Consider the following 16,361-nt stretch of genomic DNA (forward strand, 5'->3'; position numbering starts at 1 on the left):
AGGCAGAAGGAACACACTGTCAGTTTGTTTTGCCAGTTTGGAGATTAATTAACAATAATAACCCAAGCACTCAGATTACAAAAGGAGTTCATTTCAGATAGCTCAAGGACTATATGTGTTAAATTTTTCAGCATTCTTTGACAGAACTAGTTATTTCTTGAATGTCTTGTTTTTTTTAATCCTCAAGTCTGTATGCAATGAAAGTAAAAGAGATGTTTTTGACAATATTTAGAAGTAGCTAAAGACGTTTCATAATACCCAGGGTGGCAAGGTATTGGAGCAGGCATATTTGTACCCTATTGGTCGGGATATAAATTGAGGCAACCTTTTTGGGGGGGGGGACAGTTTGGCAGTACCTATCAAAATGAATATGCATATCCTTTTACCTAGAGATTCCACTTACAGGAATTTATTCACCTCTAGGATATTCTCCCACAAACACAAAGATGGGTAAGCAAGGATGTTTTTGCAGTAATGTTTATAATGGCAAAGAATTGGAATACTCTAAATGCTGATAAGTAGGGACTAGTTAAATAAATTATGGTGTATTCATATAACTAGATACCATACAGTTGTTAAAAAGAATAAGGTAGATCTACATGTTGACATGGAAAAATGTTAAAATATATGAGTATGTATTTTTGAAGCTAAAATTTTGGGTAATATTTTTGATAGCTATTAGTAGAAAATTTGTAGAAAGACTCACAAGAAAAATCTCCAATACAGATTATATTAGCGCTAGCGCTGGAGAGTGGCACTGGTGACTAGAGATAAGTGAGGATTTTAATTTTCATTTCAATCCTTCTGTTCCCTTTAATATTTTTTTTTGATAATTTTTATAAGAGTTTATTTGAGCCAAATTGACGACATATGCCTGGAAGCAACATCTCATATGTTCCTCCCTTTAATTTTGTTTTACTCTGAACATTTGTTACTTTTATAGGAAAAAAAATTTAAGAGTTTAAGAAGCAAAGAACAAATACCTGAGCTAAAATCATACCATCTTTTTTATATTCACCTATAATTACACATGTCATTCTTTGCCACAATTTTGCCACAACTGTTACTGGCTGCTTAATCACGCGTGGTAGCCAAAACTCATCAATTTGAGAAATAAACTGTGAGTCCCATGCCTGCCATTTTCTACTATCAGAATGAATTGTCCTCATATCACCACCACCACCACCAAAACCCAGAAGTAGGAAAATTTGTATCTCCAAGAGAGGTATGGCTCCTGGATATTTGCTGGCTATTGAATAGCTTTGAAAGGTCACCAGGAGACCAGAACTGAAAGATATGGCTGCTAAATATTTCTGTATTTCCCCATATATTTTAGCTTGACACATGACCTTCGTGATGTAGGCTGAGTCACTTAACAGGTTGTTCTCAGTGCGGACCCCAGAAGGGGACGGTGTATGTGACAGTGCTCTGTGACATATACACGGTGTTCTCAGTACCTAGTTTTTAAGCAAACAGCTGATCCGTGGATCTTTTACTATTTCTCACAGTCGCCCTGAATTTGTAACAGTGGAATATTTCTTTCCTTTCTTTACTTCCCTAACCTTAAGTGATTTGACTCAGTCCCATAAACTCCTGAATTAGAAGTAGGGAAACGGGTGTTTCTTTAGACTTGCCCTTTTTGTGTTTCTTTGTAAAGGAGGAATGGGTCTATAATTTGTGAAACGGAGTCATATCCATATGGTAGAGCGGGAACTCCAACCCTGGCCATCTGACTCGTAACTTCCTTTTCCATCGTGCCATCTCTCCCCTCAGCCGCAGAGCAGGTCCTTTCAGAAAGACCACTGTTAACCTGGCCAACTCCTGCTTGAAGAATTTCGTAGAAGCTCTGAAGTTCATTAGGGAGTTAAAACTGGCTGTGTGGGCTTCCTGCTACTTTGATCAGAAAGCATTTAGAACATTAGAGTTGGGTACAAACTTAAGAGATTATTATTTAATTTATGCACAGAAGTCGACAATACTTGTTCTGTTAGCCAGGTCTAAAGATCTGAGCCAGATTCCATCTCTGAAAAATAAGAAAGTAATTTTTTTTGGAAGATGCATTAGTTCCTTGCCAATGGTAGATTTATATGTCTGGTTGATGCCTCCCCTCTATCGTCATCGTCTCAGGCCACTGATTGACCACCTGGTTGGAGGGGGCCATGGTGTGGTGGGAGAGCACAGAATGGGGACGCCAAAGACCAGCGCAGTGCTGCTCCCCGTTTCAGCCTCCACCTCCTTGGCTGCAAAACCAGGCCAGCAATTCCCACTTAGGGCTGTTGGAGATTCAAATGAGAGACGTAGGTTAAAAGCATACCTCCCTCCCTGGGCACCTCTGAGGCATCAGATATTAAGGGAGACGTTATAGCTTAGTGGTTAGGAACTCAGATTCTGCAGTCAGGTTTCCTGGTGGGAAGAGACACATTTTATTTCTCGGAAGATTGCTGTGAGAGGAGACTAGTCCATAGCAGCATGTCTGATACCACCTGGCGAGATGTGTAGCCCTCGGTGCCTCTCTGGCTTGGTTGTCTCATGCTTCATGTCTAGGTGGTGATGCTCAGAGTACGGTCAGCTGCCTGAATGCCCCAGCACTTTGCAAATCTAAACATATTTGAAACCCGGATACTCAACTGAATTCAGTCCAGGCAATCAAACGGCAGAACTTAGGAGATGGAATTATCCTCATGGGCCCTCCATTCTATTAGAAGAAATTTCAAGAGTCTTAAATAAAATAGCTTAGTGTTAAAAAAAGGAAAAAAGCTTCACTAAATTAAACTGGTAGTTTGGTTTTTAACAGTGAGCAGATGGAAATAGGAAAAACTATTTCAAGAAGGCAGTATGGCAGTCCTAACTTGGGGTAAGACGGCCCAAAGCTTACCATTCTGATGTCATCACTTACTGAGATAGATGTTGGGCAGGTTTCTCTACTTTCCCGAGCCTGTTCCCGCAGCAGTAAATTGAGGGTGAGAGGCCCTACTTGGGTTTTGACAATTGATATAATGCATTTAAAGCTTTTAGCACAGTTCTTGGCATATAGTAAGCACTCAGCAAATGTTACTAATGTTATTTTTAAGAAAGGATAACTAACACTGTGTTTCCAAGTGATTAAGAAGTCTAAAACAAACAAATTAAATTTAGAATAAGGAGGAAAAAGAGATTGTGTGATTTTATTTTGTTGTGTGTTTTTTAATTGTTGTTTTAGAATTAGAGTTATAGGTTAAGATTTTTATGTGCCTGCTCTAGTCAGGGGGTGGGGAGGGGACAACATTTGTTGAATCTGTGGGACCAAAAAAAAAGATGGACAATTGATTATATAGCACTTGAAGATAAAAAGAACTATTGAACATGTAACCTTTACTGTGACTGCCTCATTGAACAGCTAGCCTACCATTTCAACATTATCACCTTCCCACCTCCTCCAAAAGCCTTTCCTAACCCTTTCAGCACGCAGTGATCTCTCCTGAGAACCCAGAAAGCTTACTGACCCCTTTTGACTTCAAGGAAGCACTGAGGCCGTTACCCTGTTCTGCAGCTCTCCTCTCTACTAGGCAGTGTTCAGGGCACTCCTGGTGGCGGGGCTGGACTACGCCCTCAGGAGGGGGTCTAGAGTTCATGGCCTACCAAAGGAGCATCCTTTTAAGACTCTCCAGCGTATTCAAGAGAATGTGCTGACACACCAAATGGTGTTTGGTTTTTGCTATGTCTCAGCATTAGAGAATAAATGGATTAGGGTGGGAAATGAGCACCTCAGCCAGCACTCCCTAGAGAATTAAAAGTTGCAAAAAATGTCTTTAATGAAAGGCAAACATCTTAGCAGACTTGATGGAATTTCAAATAGTGCCCATGTAGAGTGGAAGTGAGAACTGCAGACAGGTGATTTTCCTGGGCCCCACTGCAGAAATGGAGAAATAAAGGAATTTCTAAGGTAGTAGGTATATGTGTCTTAGTCTTTCATGTAAAATACTGAGACTTTGTCTCGGTTTCGTAGATGTTTGCAGAGCCTCTGCTGTGTGCACAGGGATAATGAGGACAACTATATCTGAGAGTTTTCTATTTCCTAAACCTGTTTCCTCTGATCAGCAAAGTGGTCTTGGACCTAGAAAGTCATTCATGGTAGAGGTAGGGGTAGGGGTTCATCTTGTTTGGGCCCAGAGAACAAATAGACCAGGGTGAGGTGGGAAGGGACCTGCATCTCATCATGTATTCCTTACAGAATAGAGAGTTGCAAAGAGACTTGGAAAATGAAAGGCAAAAATCTGAACAGACTTCCTTTGCACAACTGGTGAGTCTCCTCTGCTTACAGGCCTCAGAAGTTGAGAGGCAACTCTCCATGCAAGTGCACGCCCTCCGAGAAGACTTCCGGGAGAAAAACTCATCCACCACCCAGCACATCATCCGTCTGGAAAGCCTGCAGGCCGAGGTGAGCTGCCCGTGCAGAGTGCTCGGAGGTGGAGGTGCTTTTCTCATCCGAGGCGCTGCAACCAGTCTTATAGATAAGGAGCCCTCTGAACTGGGAAACAAAAGCCTGCTCTGACCGCAATCTCTAGAGAGACATATCTGTGAGACACTATAAACGGGGAACACTTGATCCACATTCTCTGGGTAGTCTGCCGCCTGGAAAAATAGGGTTGCTCAGAGTTACTGCTGAGTGTTTTGAAATCACGAGTGACCTACTTTTTCCTGAATGTGTTGATCCCTCCACAAACACCCCGGCCGATCCTGCCTAGAAGATGGGAAACGGCGTTTTCCCTTTCTGCATCCCATTTGGGTACGGTTCAGTCCGCCTTCAGAGGAACAGGGAGCGTCATAGAAGTATCTGCTTCATAGGGCTGTTGTGAGGGTCTGATGAGCTGGTACATGGAAGCACTGAGTGTGGCGCTTGGAAGACAATAATGTTCTTACAAGCGTGTGAGAGGCCATCAGGGTCAATGGCCCTGAGTGTGGGCCAGAGGGAAAAAGAAAGGAGCACTTAGGAGACGCCACTGTGAGAATCCAGTTGTGTTAGGTGAGGACAAGTTGGGGGGTTCCTATCGCCAGCCCAAACGGGGGCTCTTTCCTGGGGAGGCTACCACCTACTCTACTCATGAGGACCCCTCAGCCAAGTGTCTCAAGAGCCGCCCTTCGGCCAAGTTACACTTTGAGGGACAGGCGAGCACCCTCGCTGTGGTCAGGCCCGGGTGACGGGCAGCTCCCCTGCTTCATAAACGACCTGAAGTTGTTTTTCCTAAAGTCTGTCAATATCTTCTCTTTTCTCCTGCCTCTCCTTCCCTTCCTTCCTCCCTTCCCTTGGAATTCCTACTGGGATTGAGCAGCAGGTTCTTGAAGTAAGTAGTGTGTTCCACTGGGTTGGTTTGGCATGCTTGTCTGTGACCATTTGTGTGCATGACTTGCCTTTCGACTGCCTCTGCCAAGGGCTGACTCCTCTGAGTTGCCTGTCTTCTCTCCCCTCCCCCACACACTCCCTTCACTATTTCTAGCCCCTCGTGACACAGGGTCATTCCCAGGAATGTTTATTGCCAGATTTGGTCACAAGTGTCAGGGTGTGTATGGTGGGGTGAGGGAGTTGGCCACCTAAGGCCCTGTTTCGTCCGGTGACACGACTACTCCTTTTCAAAACTAGGCTATGAAATCGTTCATTTCAGATAAGTTACTTCATGAGGTGGGGGTTGTGTATCAGAACCATATTGCCTCATTACTTCACTGAGTGGAACTTGGGAAACAGAGATTCTCCATGGGAAGGAAAATGTAAAGGTCAGAGGGTATTTAAATGAAAATCAACTAGAGTAAGAATTCCCTTCACGTGGGTAACATTGCTTCAGTGTGGGGAATAGTGGGCCCATTCACAAAAGGGGCCTGCTCCTCTTGGTCCCTTACCCAGGTGCACACTTGAGAGACAATATTTCTTTGTTTGGCCAGATACCTGATCTCTCTGGACAAAGGCCACATACTTCATTTCCCCAGGACGGCATCCTATCTGATTGATTGGTGGCCAGGGAAGATCTGTGCCCTCTGAACAGAATTCTAGTGCTGAGAGTGAGAACAGCCAAAAAGCAGAGGGAAAGGTGGATTTCAGAGGACCTGGGACAAGTTAGACATTCATTTCGAAATCTCCCCTGGAAAAGGTCTGAGATCGGTCCCCTTAGTGAATGGTTAGCCGCACTAGACCAGAGAGCAGAGAGCCTCTTAACCACATCAGGAGGATATTTACAAGCGAGAGGCTGGTTAAGAAATCAGTCCATCAGGGAATTAATAAGTAGTAGGAGCTAAGGGGACCTGCAGGACTCCAAAAGTCCACCAAGGCCACCAGCAATTGGCGGGACTTGTGAGGGTGCCCCATCGTCCAGAGCAGGGCACTGTTCTCGGGCGGAAGCATAGCTAGCCTTGGGGAATGCGAACACAGCTTCTCATCCTGCAAACCTGAGGCCAGAGAAAACTTGGCATCTCTTTTCCTCTGTTTTCCAACTGAAACTGAAGAGACTAGACAGACATTCCTAAAAGGTTTATATCTCTTTGGAGACTGACTAGATAGTGTACAAACATACCAGTCTGTTTAATAAAAGGAGATAAATTGCTTCTGTTCACAAATTACTTGCTCAAGCAAAACGTACCTAGAGTGAAATCAGTTCTTCACTTGTGGCCATGTCCTGTTCCTTCCCAGAACACAGACTGATGCACGCACTGCTGTGTGTTCTGTACCCTGCTAGCTCCCCTTTTAACTCAGGTCTGAACTGGGACCTCTAGAGCCAGACCTGCCAGCGGTGGGAAAGGACAGAGAGCCATAGAGTATGAAAATACAGCAGCTCCAGAGGCTGTCTTGGGCATTTTCTTGTGCTCATGACTTGAGAAGGAAGAATGGTACAGAAGGTTAAGCTCCACGCCCTTGTCAATTGTGGGGTTGGAGTCAAGTCGTGGGCAGGCAAGGTGGGGCCCTTTTCTGTCTTATCTGTGGAATTTCCAGAGCACTAACCTTCCCTTCCTCTACCTGGCATCCCACATTCCAGCTTCTCCAGAGCTCCACTCCCACCCCTTCTCAGACAGGTTTCTAGTGGGGTGGGGTTGTCACTTCAGCTCAGGAGTTCACAGCTGCTATCTCCGAGAGGGGGGGCGCCGGGCCCCTGGGCAGAGCACTTGGAGAGACCAGGCCTTCATGTTTGGGGGCGAGTCCCTCCCTCCCTACTCATCAGCCCGGTATAACCCCACAGCACCCCCATGGCTCTCCACCCTTTCAGATCAAAATGCTGTCGGATCGGAAACGGGAGCTGGAGCATCGTCTCAGCGCCACCTTAGAGGAGAATGACCTGCTCCAAGGGACCGTGGAGGAGCTACAGGACCGGGTGCTGATCCTGGAGAGACAGGGCCACGACAAAGACCTACAGGTACCGGCACAGAGAAGCTGTCCTGTCGGACTAGGGCCAGATAAAAGGAGCGCTTAGCTGCCCAGCTAGAAGGAAGGGCTGGGAGGCCATTGCCACCTCCGGGGTCAGGAGTGGGTGAAGCCTCCCTGCGGACCTGGTTGTGGTTCTCGGCACTCACTAACTCGGGTCTGGCTCTGCTGAGAAGAAACGCATCGCTACCCACAGGTCATCCTTCCATTTTGTTCTGAGCCACTAGCCCCTCGAGCAGTTTTACCGAGTTCTTTCTGGGCTATGAATATGACTGGAACACCGGGGGTGTCATTCTGCCTCCTGGGGTTTGTGAAATCTGCTAGAGATTTCAGAGGGAGCCTGTGACTTTCTCTGCTTGGTTCACAATGCTCTCCGCTGCGGCTTTCCCAGGCTGATGGATTTAGTTGGCTGGCACTGAGCAGGAACCAAGAAGCTGCCCACTGAACACAGTAAGACTTACATCCTGCTTCTGCCAGTTACTAGAAAAGGCACAAGCTGACCCTTTTGTGAACCTAATTAGCCTCTTTTTCTCCCCTGAAGGAAATTGTTTCGTGGACATATTTGTCCTTATTTGGGAACTGCCACCAGGCCTCAGCTGAATCCCCAGGCTTGCACTTGACAAGCAACACCCCCCTAAACAAGATAATCACTCCCAGCAAGCGTCCCCAGGAATAGAGTGTAGCATCTGCTACCAAGAAAGCTCTGCGGGGCTGGCCGAGGAACACCCAGGGCTGGTGGAGAAGAGGGCATTGCTTCCCCTTGGTCGTCCTCTGGGCACATGCCAGCGAGCAGAATCGGTTGCAGTACTGTCATTTGTGTGGAGGTGCTTGGCCAAGTTGCTCGAGCCTCTGGTGGGTCCCTGGGCTTAATGGTCAGCTGCTGAGGAAAGCCCTTGGGTGTGGGAGCAGGAGACATTTTAGGCTACGGTCACTTGTCACTGACCCCATAAGCTAAGCTACCAGCTGAGTAATTAAGCTCTTAAGGGCAAATGAGCAATTTGTCTCCGTCCATGTTTTTTCGTACCTTCGGTTCCTAAGTTTGTATATATCAGGGCCTCAGTAACTATTGAATAGAAAATGATTCTTGGCGAAAGCCTCACAGCAGTTTTCAAGACAGAAAGGAGTTTGCTCATATTTTAAGGTTGTTGATGATAATAGCGATGAAGGTTCCTGTGCTTCACTCCAGGGAACAGAGTGAGTTTGCTTACATTCGAAAACAGGCTTAGGAGAAAAATGAATAATTTATCCAAAGTAGTGTAGTAAGTCCTTGGTAAAATTGAGACTAGAACCTTCCCACCCGTCTTATGTGGGCTCAGGGATGACTTCCAGCCTCTCATTTGCTTCTGGAAGTCACGTGTCTCCCCAGCATTTATTACCCCGTCAAGCACTCTCCTGAGGGTTGCCAAGGTCGAGTACGGAGAGGAGAAGGGAAAAAAGTACCAAAAAATGGAAAAATTGCCACTGCCTAAAAGAAACGTTCAGTCTAGCATGAATTCGCAAATGAAAAGTCTTCATTTCAAATCAAGAATTGGGGACCTGGGGATGGGGAAGAGCCAGTACCAGTGTGGACCATCCCTGCAAGACCAGCTGGCACAGTGGGCTGTCCGTTCTCTAGCAGCACGGGTCCCACGTGACATCGCATTCCTGTCCTGTCATCTGCACATCCACTTTTTCTGGTTGAACTTCTTCCCTCACCCCAGGGCCTATATCCGTTCAGGCAGTTCCTGCTTTGATTTGGAAAATCTGCATTTATGGGCTGAGTCCTCTTTCCCAACCATTTGTAATTCTTGTTCTTCATACAAAACTGTCCTTGAGCTGCTGCCAATTTCCAGTGTCCTCTGGAAGACCCTTTCTGTTGCTGAAATGGTCTGTACTGATACAGAAATACAAATTCCGGCTTCTTCAGCTAGTAGCTGAATGGTCAGAAATCATAGACTTGTGGAATGTGGAGGTAGTGGCTTTGGAATGTATATAATCCCGTGATTTTAGTCCTTTTCCTCAGATGAGGGATGAGAGGAAGGCCGAGCAGGCAGGATAACAGGTCTGCACGGTCGCAGGGCTCCCCCCGCATTTGATCTGGTTCACTATGTAATTGGAGTTCTTTTGTCAAGCACAGATTTTAAACCACCGATCAAATCGAAATCTGCTTTTTTTTTTCAGGCTGAGAATAGGGATAAAAATCATTATTTATTGAAGACCCAATAAATTTTTGAAATCAGGCATTTTACTAAAGTCTTAATACCCAGTAAAGGTTTTTATCCCTTTAAGGGCCACTTAACTGCCCTACTTCATACCCAGCTGGGCATCTTACACACGTGTGCAGGGGCCTCGTCCCAGTGAGTGGGCGATTTCATCAGCAGAGAGCACCCCACTGTGGGGTGACCCAGGAAGCAGGTGACCTGGAGTCCAGCCCTCTCTCTGCCGCTGAGTGTGTACCATCAGGCAAATCATTTAACCTCACACTGTCTCAGTTCCCTCAATGTAAAATAGGGAGAGTGCCCCCACTTCTGCCAATATTAGGGGCTGTAAGTACTGTGAGCTTGAACTTGGTATATTTTACAAGCACAAGGCATTTGGTATTGTCCTTATTCATACGTATAAATGCATTTAGTGTCATCTTTGTTATATAAAGGATGATATTTCTTGTTTTAGAGGGTTCTTATGTTTAATAGACTCCTCCGTGGTTTGGTTCTGTTTTTCTGCCTAAGTCTGTGGATCAGTTATTGACCAGAGGGTAGACCTGTCCTGGTCTTTTGTTCTCTTGCTGTTATAATTAATGAAGCCCCTTCGAGTGCACCTGAGTAATTGAACTAATTTTATCCAGTGGAGGAGAGCTTGTGCTTGTCTGTGCTGAGCTTCTCCTGCTGAGGTGGACGTGGAGTGCCGAGAAGATCATTGTAAAGTGCTTTGCCAGTTGAGTGTGCCATTTGTAATCGTGCCAAACGCTTCCTAGGAATGTCTTTTTTTTAAACCCTAATTTCTTTTTTTCTGAGTTTCCTCAAAACGGGGGCTGGAGGAGGTCCCACCGGACCAGCAGGTGTTGCTGATCCATGGAACCGTGCAGAGCAGGCTTGCTAATTCCTTTTTCGTTCTCTGAACTGCCAGGCTCCAAACTCTTCTAGTTAAGGCACTTCCAGGCCAACCGTTCTCCAATACTGACCCGCAGAAATGAGGCTCCCAGGACAAGTGACGAATTGGCTGAAGGCTCTGCAAGGTAGCTTGCTCCATTCACAAGAACTACAGAGCTCAGAGCTGCTGCCTGCGCCCCTTGGTCTCTCTGCATCTCTGCTGCAGCCACAAGTCTGGAAGCCCACTTCGCCAACAGTCTGGAAAAGACAGCACAGTGTCTGCTCTATTTTTAGTGAACGGGGATGACCCCAGAAGTGCTATTTTGTAAGAGGATAAATTAGTTAAATTTAAATCCCAGGAAGTTCTCCCCCCTCACTCCTCCAAAAAAAAATTTTGTGGGGGCAATCTTCAAATACAAGAGTAGGCAACAGTGCGTCTGTGCAGGTGTGGTGTGTGGACATAAGTATAGTGCTTAGCAAATGGATAAAGGTGCTGCAATAGGGTCTTACGTTAAAAGCCAGTGTGGTGATGGAGTGCTCCAGTAAGAGTGTGGCATTCAGCAGTCATGGCGGAGTCGACCCGCACCTTCAGCAGTAGTAATGTCACCAGCGAAGGCTGACGGTGTGGACTCCACAGGGAAGGGGCCGCAGAGAATGCAGAGAGGGGTGAAGTAGCCGCAGTGAGAGAGGGAAGGAGCCCTCCCTCCTATAAGCCATGATACCTGCATTGCCGTCCCCTCTCTACCACTGGCATTGCTCTCCTCGGAGCCAAAAGGAGCCGCAGATGCTGGGCCAGGCCCTTCCCAGGCCTGGGCTTTGTCTGTAAACAGTGCGGTGTGACACAAAGGGAGAGACTGCTTTTCCCATGGGCTTGGAAACTCTTAGTATTACTACCAGATGTTATTCTAATCCTACCCCCAGCTCTTCCAGACAACCTTAACTTTTTCATTAAAATAGAACATACATATTAGTAAAGCTTGCAGATCTTAAGAGGACAGCCTAATTAATTTTTACAAGTTTACACACCTGTGTAACCACCACCCAGATCAACATATAGCCCGTTAGGAGCACCCCACAAGCCTCCTTCTTAACCCCACCCAGTCAGTACCCTGCCACTTCCTCGAAAACAAACCTCTATTCTGACTTTCATCTCATATCTCAATGGAGTTTTGGCACTTTTTATAAATAGCATCATACAGTATATATTGTCTTGTGGCTGGCTTTTGTGCAACATCGGGTCTTATGGAATTCATCTATGTTGTGGCCTATGGTAGCAGTATGTTCTTTTTTCACTGCGGTCTAGTATTCCAGCATGGGAATATATCTGTGCTATTTTTATTGGTGTTTGGATTGTTTCCCATTTGTCGCTCTTACAAACAGTGCTGTTGCGAACATCCTGTTGGTCCTTTGTGCACATATGCGGTCACTGGTGTTGGGTCTGCATCTCAAGAGTGGTCCCGCTGGGTCATAGGATGGGCATGTGTTTCACTCATCAGAAATTGCGAAACAGTTGTCCAAAGTGGTTGTACATCTTCCATTCCCATCCGCACTGAGAGTCCCAGTTGTTCCATGTCTTCATTAATACTTGATACTATTTTGTTGTTATTTATGAATTTATTTCAGCCAGTCTGGTGAGAGTCTAATGGTATCGTACTGTGTGTATGTGTGTGTGTTTAAATTTTTATTATGGAGAATTTCAGACAAACTCAATATAGTTTATATTCAATAAAAACTCAATATAGAATAGTGTGATGATGCCCCAGGTACCCCACTGCCCAGCTCTACAAACTGTTCCTCCCTGGCCAGTCCTGCCCCATCTTCATTGCATCCACTGGCTCCTCTCATGCATTATTTTAAAGTAAACCCCAGAACTTTTATAATTTCATCTGTAAATAACAAATACCTCTAAGTGATAAGAACTTTAAAAAAATATAACCACAGCACTAGTATACCTAAAAAATTTAGTCACATATGTAGGCAGTGTTCAGATTTTCAGGTGTATTATAAATGTCACAATTGTTTTTCACATTTTTCATTTGAGTCGAGGTAAGTTACCATAGGCCTACATTGCATTTGGATGATGTCTCTTAAGTCTCTTTTAATCCATAGGTTCCCCCTTTATCTTTTTTTCCCCCTTGAAATTTATCTGTTGAAGAAACTGAGCTGTTTGTGCTGTAGAATTTCCCAAATCTGATTTTGCTGACTGTATCCCCCTAATGTAGTCTAACATGTTCCTCCCGCCTCTGTATCTTTCCGTAAATTGGTGGTTGGATCTAGAAGTATGATCAGGTTCCGGGTCAGTGTTCCTTGTTTGTTTGGTTTTGGCAAGCCTCATTACCATTTGCTGTCTCTTTGAAAGCTGCACCAAAGCCAACTGGAGCTCCAGGAGGTGCGGCTCTCCTACCGACAGCTACAGGTGAAGGTGGAAGAGCTCACCGAGGAGAGGAGTCTGCAGAGTTGTGCCGCCACCAGCACGTCCCTCCTGTCTGAGATCGAGCAGAGCATGGAAGCGGAAGAGCTGGAGCAAGAGAGAGAGCAGGTGCTGACATCCCTGTCGCTCTGGCACGTGAGGTTGCCCGGGGGTCCTGGGGGCAGGCCCCAGACTTCCAGAGCCCATCAGTCCTCCCTGTGGCCCAGTGCCTACCATTTCAGCTTCAGCCCAGCAAGGGTCTGCAGCCCGGCACCTCTGCAAGCCCCTCAGCCTGCTGGCTGGAGCTGTGAGGAAGCAGGCCCTGACCGAAGCGTGTCCCTGGCTCACTGTCACCCCAGCACGTCTTAGGAAATGCTTTAATCATCAGCCTCATGTCTCTGGTATTGACAGGGTTCTAGATCATTCGTGATCCATCCTGTTGACTTCTTTTCATGCTACTCATAACCACTCATCCCCTAATCATGCGCACACTCCCACCAAAGTAACTGACTAATATAAAGAAGTGCTTTCTTTGGCAAGTGGGAGGGGCTAGAGGGCAGGAACAGTAAGAATTGGGAGTCTGCATAGATGTTCTGTGCCCAAAGTAAGTATCAGTATTTCTTGGGGCAGGTGATTAAAAAAAAACAAAAGCAAAACTTTCTCCTAGAAGTAGTATCTTGGGTACTTGGGTTCAGATAACTAGAAAAAGATGACCGGGTGGCAGTATTCTCTAGAACCCATAATCAAGAATAATTCTTTGTGACGCAGCTGAGACTGCAGCTCTGGGAAGCCTACTGCCAGGTTCGCTATCTCTGCTCACACCTTCGAGGAAACGACAGTGCTGACTCGGCTGTCTCCACGGACTCCTCGATGGACGAGTCTTCAGAAACCTCGTCTGCCAAGGATGTGCCAGCCGGCAGCTTGCGCACTGCCCTCAATGAGCTCAAGAGACTGATACAGAGCATTGTGGATGGCATGGATCCCACGGTAAGAGGCCGGGCTGAGAGGCTCCTTACCCCACAGAGCCCAGCTAATGGGAGGCTGAAACCAAGCGCAGAGAGTGAGGCGAACCCTGGAACCTGGAACCTTATAAAATCTGCAAGAATTTTTTCTGAGCCCTTATTGTTTGAGAGCCCTGAACACTGGTGATCGAGCAGAGGGACTGAGTGCCAGGGATGGAAAGCTCCACGGGCATCGTCCTGCAGCCACCAGGAGACAAATGGAGTCTCTTGTCCGTATAGTATGTACAGGCCATGGTGGGGTCTAGTTCCAGGGCTTTCCGTTGGAATCTTTGAATGTAGAGATTTGGATCCAGGTAAAAACTCTTAAGTTACTTTTCAGTAGCCCATTGGTCCTAGTGATGGGGTTAGCTATGAACAGGCACACTTAAAAGGTAGATCTGAAGCTTCTGCTAAATGGATGTAAGTGATCACAGAAAGTTGAGAAGACCAACAGAAAGGGCCCTTGAGAATTCCAGCTGTGGCCCTTGTGGAGGAGAGGAGTGTTCCCATGGGCCTCCTGGCAGACGTATTTCTCGTGGCTTCCTGAGAGATTTCTGCCAGCGTCACTCTCCACTCACTCCCAGCTCTCAGGCTGTTGCTTCTCCTGAGGTTTAATCCTCCTACAGACTAGTTGTGTCTTTGTCCCCATATTAGATGAAGGTGAGAGGGTGGTTGTCCTTATCTGAACGTGCCGTGTTGATCTGTGGAATGTGTTGCAGAATGGAGGCCAGGGTCCCTGTGGGACAAGGGAGCTGTTAGAGTGAGGTGTACTGTTCACTCGACATAATTTCCCTTCCCTGAAACCTGAAACAAAAGTGAAATAAATGTCTAGGTATTGTGTACGGATTGGAATTGCGCAATGAATCACTCTTCTCTAACCCTTTCTTTCTTTCCTCTTTTGTCTTTTCTCTCCTTCCCGCTCTCTGCCCGTCTCCTGCTTTCTTACTGCCCCCCAAACAACCATCTCTTCACTCCCCTCTCCATCATTTCCCTCTCCCCTCCCCAACTCTCCTGTCTCTTCATCTCGCCCACAAACCATCTCTTCACTCCCCTCTACTCTCACCATCTCTCTGGGTGTCTGGCTCACTCCCTTTTGCTGTCAGAGCTCTCGGAGAATTGACGATGACTCCTTAGAAGAGCAGATAAGGCAGACCAGTGAGGATTCAAGAGCCCTAAGGGAACTCATGGAGGGAGAGAGGGGTAAACTGAGGCAAAGCCTAGAAGAGCTGCAGCGACTCCACAGTCAGGTGAGCACCTCCATCATCAGTCCAGTGCAGGGAACAGGCAGGTGTCCCTGGGCTCTCTTGGGACCCTTGTGAGCTTCCCTCTCCCGTGTGTATTTGAGGAGCAGGTTTCCTCTGACAGATCCTCACATCTGAAGTTGAGATGATCCAGGTGTCTTCAAGAGAAGAAGCCAACCCTCTGGTTTAGCCCAAAGTAAAATTGTCAGGGATGAGAATAGATGACCCTCTGCTTCCTCCAGAGACACGCAGCCTTCTACAGAGCCCAAGTCATCTGGTGGAGCCTGACGTTTAAAGTGCCACAGCTCCCAGGACACTTGGGGCTCTTTTTCCAGCAGCTTTCGAGCCAGGAAGTTTGCAAACCAAAGATTGATTTTTGCAGGCCTTTCCTCTCTTTGTGAATGCTGTCACCTCTGCCAGCCTGTTCTTCAGCTTTAGAAGCACTTACTGCTGCTCTCGCTGTCCTTTACCCATTTGATCATGGTTTCACCTCTTGAGAACACTGGTGCAGGACATCTGTATTCTGATCTGAAAAGTTTTACTAAAGGGCTTAGTAGCTATCCCCACCCAGAAAGGAGCTTCTAAAAATTATCCTAGGAGATAAAGGCTTTTCCTTTTGACTAGGGTCATTTGTACAGGTTCTGTCCCATTTGTGGGGGACACCAAACAGGCAGCATTTTAAACCCTGCCCCCACCCAGCCTGCCCGCTTCTTGCCTTGTCCAAAGCCAGTCACCCTTCCTGCTGCATAAAACTGCTGAGAGATGGAACTTAATCCTGGCTTTTGCTTCAATCAGTATCTTAAATTTAAAGAACTTTATAGAAATAAACTCCTGTCTTTTCTTGGGTTGTGCCCATTCGATTTCCTAATATTATTCTCTTGGAAGCTATTGGGAGTCCCACACACAGCCACCACTGCACTCATTGTGAATGACCAGGTAACAAGGACAGAGAGACGCAATTGAAAGCTGTAGCTTGTTCCTGGCAAAATGTGGGGAGTGGGGTTGAGCAGCCAGAGACATTCTCATGCCAAAAACCTCAGTCCTTCAGGTGGTCGTTGGGCCAGGGAGTGGTTCAGACTTAAGGACAGATCTTCCAAACTGGAGAATAAAATGCAAGAGAAAGTGGATCTAAAAGTTCTTGGGATTAATAAAAGTTTTACCTGTTTTAAAGCCTATTTACATCTCTGTGGGGTGCTTCTGCTTATCAGTTCTTTGAGAAGGGCAAGCTTCTCGTTTTTTGTTTTGTTTTGCTGCTTCTCA

At 46.3% G+C, this 16,361-nt stretch overlaps 1 protein-coding gene across 7 annotated transcripts in view; it reads left to right on the top strand.

The window, feature by feature from the left end:
- BICDL1 (BICD family like cargo adaptor 1) overlaps positions 1-16,361 on the top strand; it is an 88,334-nt gene that overhangs the window by 57,669 nt on the left and 14,304 nt on the right. For 3 of the 7 annotated variants that reach the window (XR_004422068.1, XM_033097429.1, XM_033097431.1), the window contains exons 3-8: positions 4,301-4,417; positions 5,310-5,321; positions 7,227-7,373; positions 12,809-12,988; positions 13,628-13,846; positions 14,964-15,107. Coding sequence is in view for 5 of the 7 variants with exons in the window: in XM_033097429.1 (XP_032953320.1) it covers positions 4,301-4,417; positions 5,310-5,321; positions 7,227-7,373; positions 12,809-12,988; positions 13,628-13,846; positions 14,964-15,107 (819 nt within the window). In the remaining 2 variants the exon portion in view is untranslated. The remainder of the gene's footprint in view (positions 1-4,300; positions 4,418-5,309; positions 5,322-7,226; positions 7,374-12,808; positions 12,989-13,627; positions 13,847-14,963; positions 15,108-16,361) is intronic. The other 4 variants (XR_004422069.1, XM_033097432.1, XM_033097430.1 and 1 more) reach the window with 3 other exon arrangements.

This window comes from Rhinolophus ferrumequinum, chromosome 25 (assembly GCF_004115265.2).
Source record: "Rhinolophus ferrumequinum isolate MPI-CBG mRhiFer1 chromosome 25, mRhiFer1_v1.p, whole genome shotgun sequence".
In the NCBI taxonomy this organism is placed as follows: Eukaryota; Metazoa; Chordata; class Mammalia; order Chiroptera; family Rhinolophidae; genus Rhinolophus; species Rhinolophus ferrumequinum.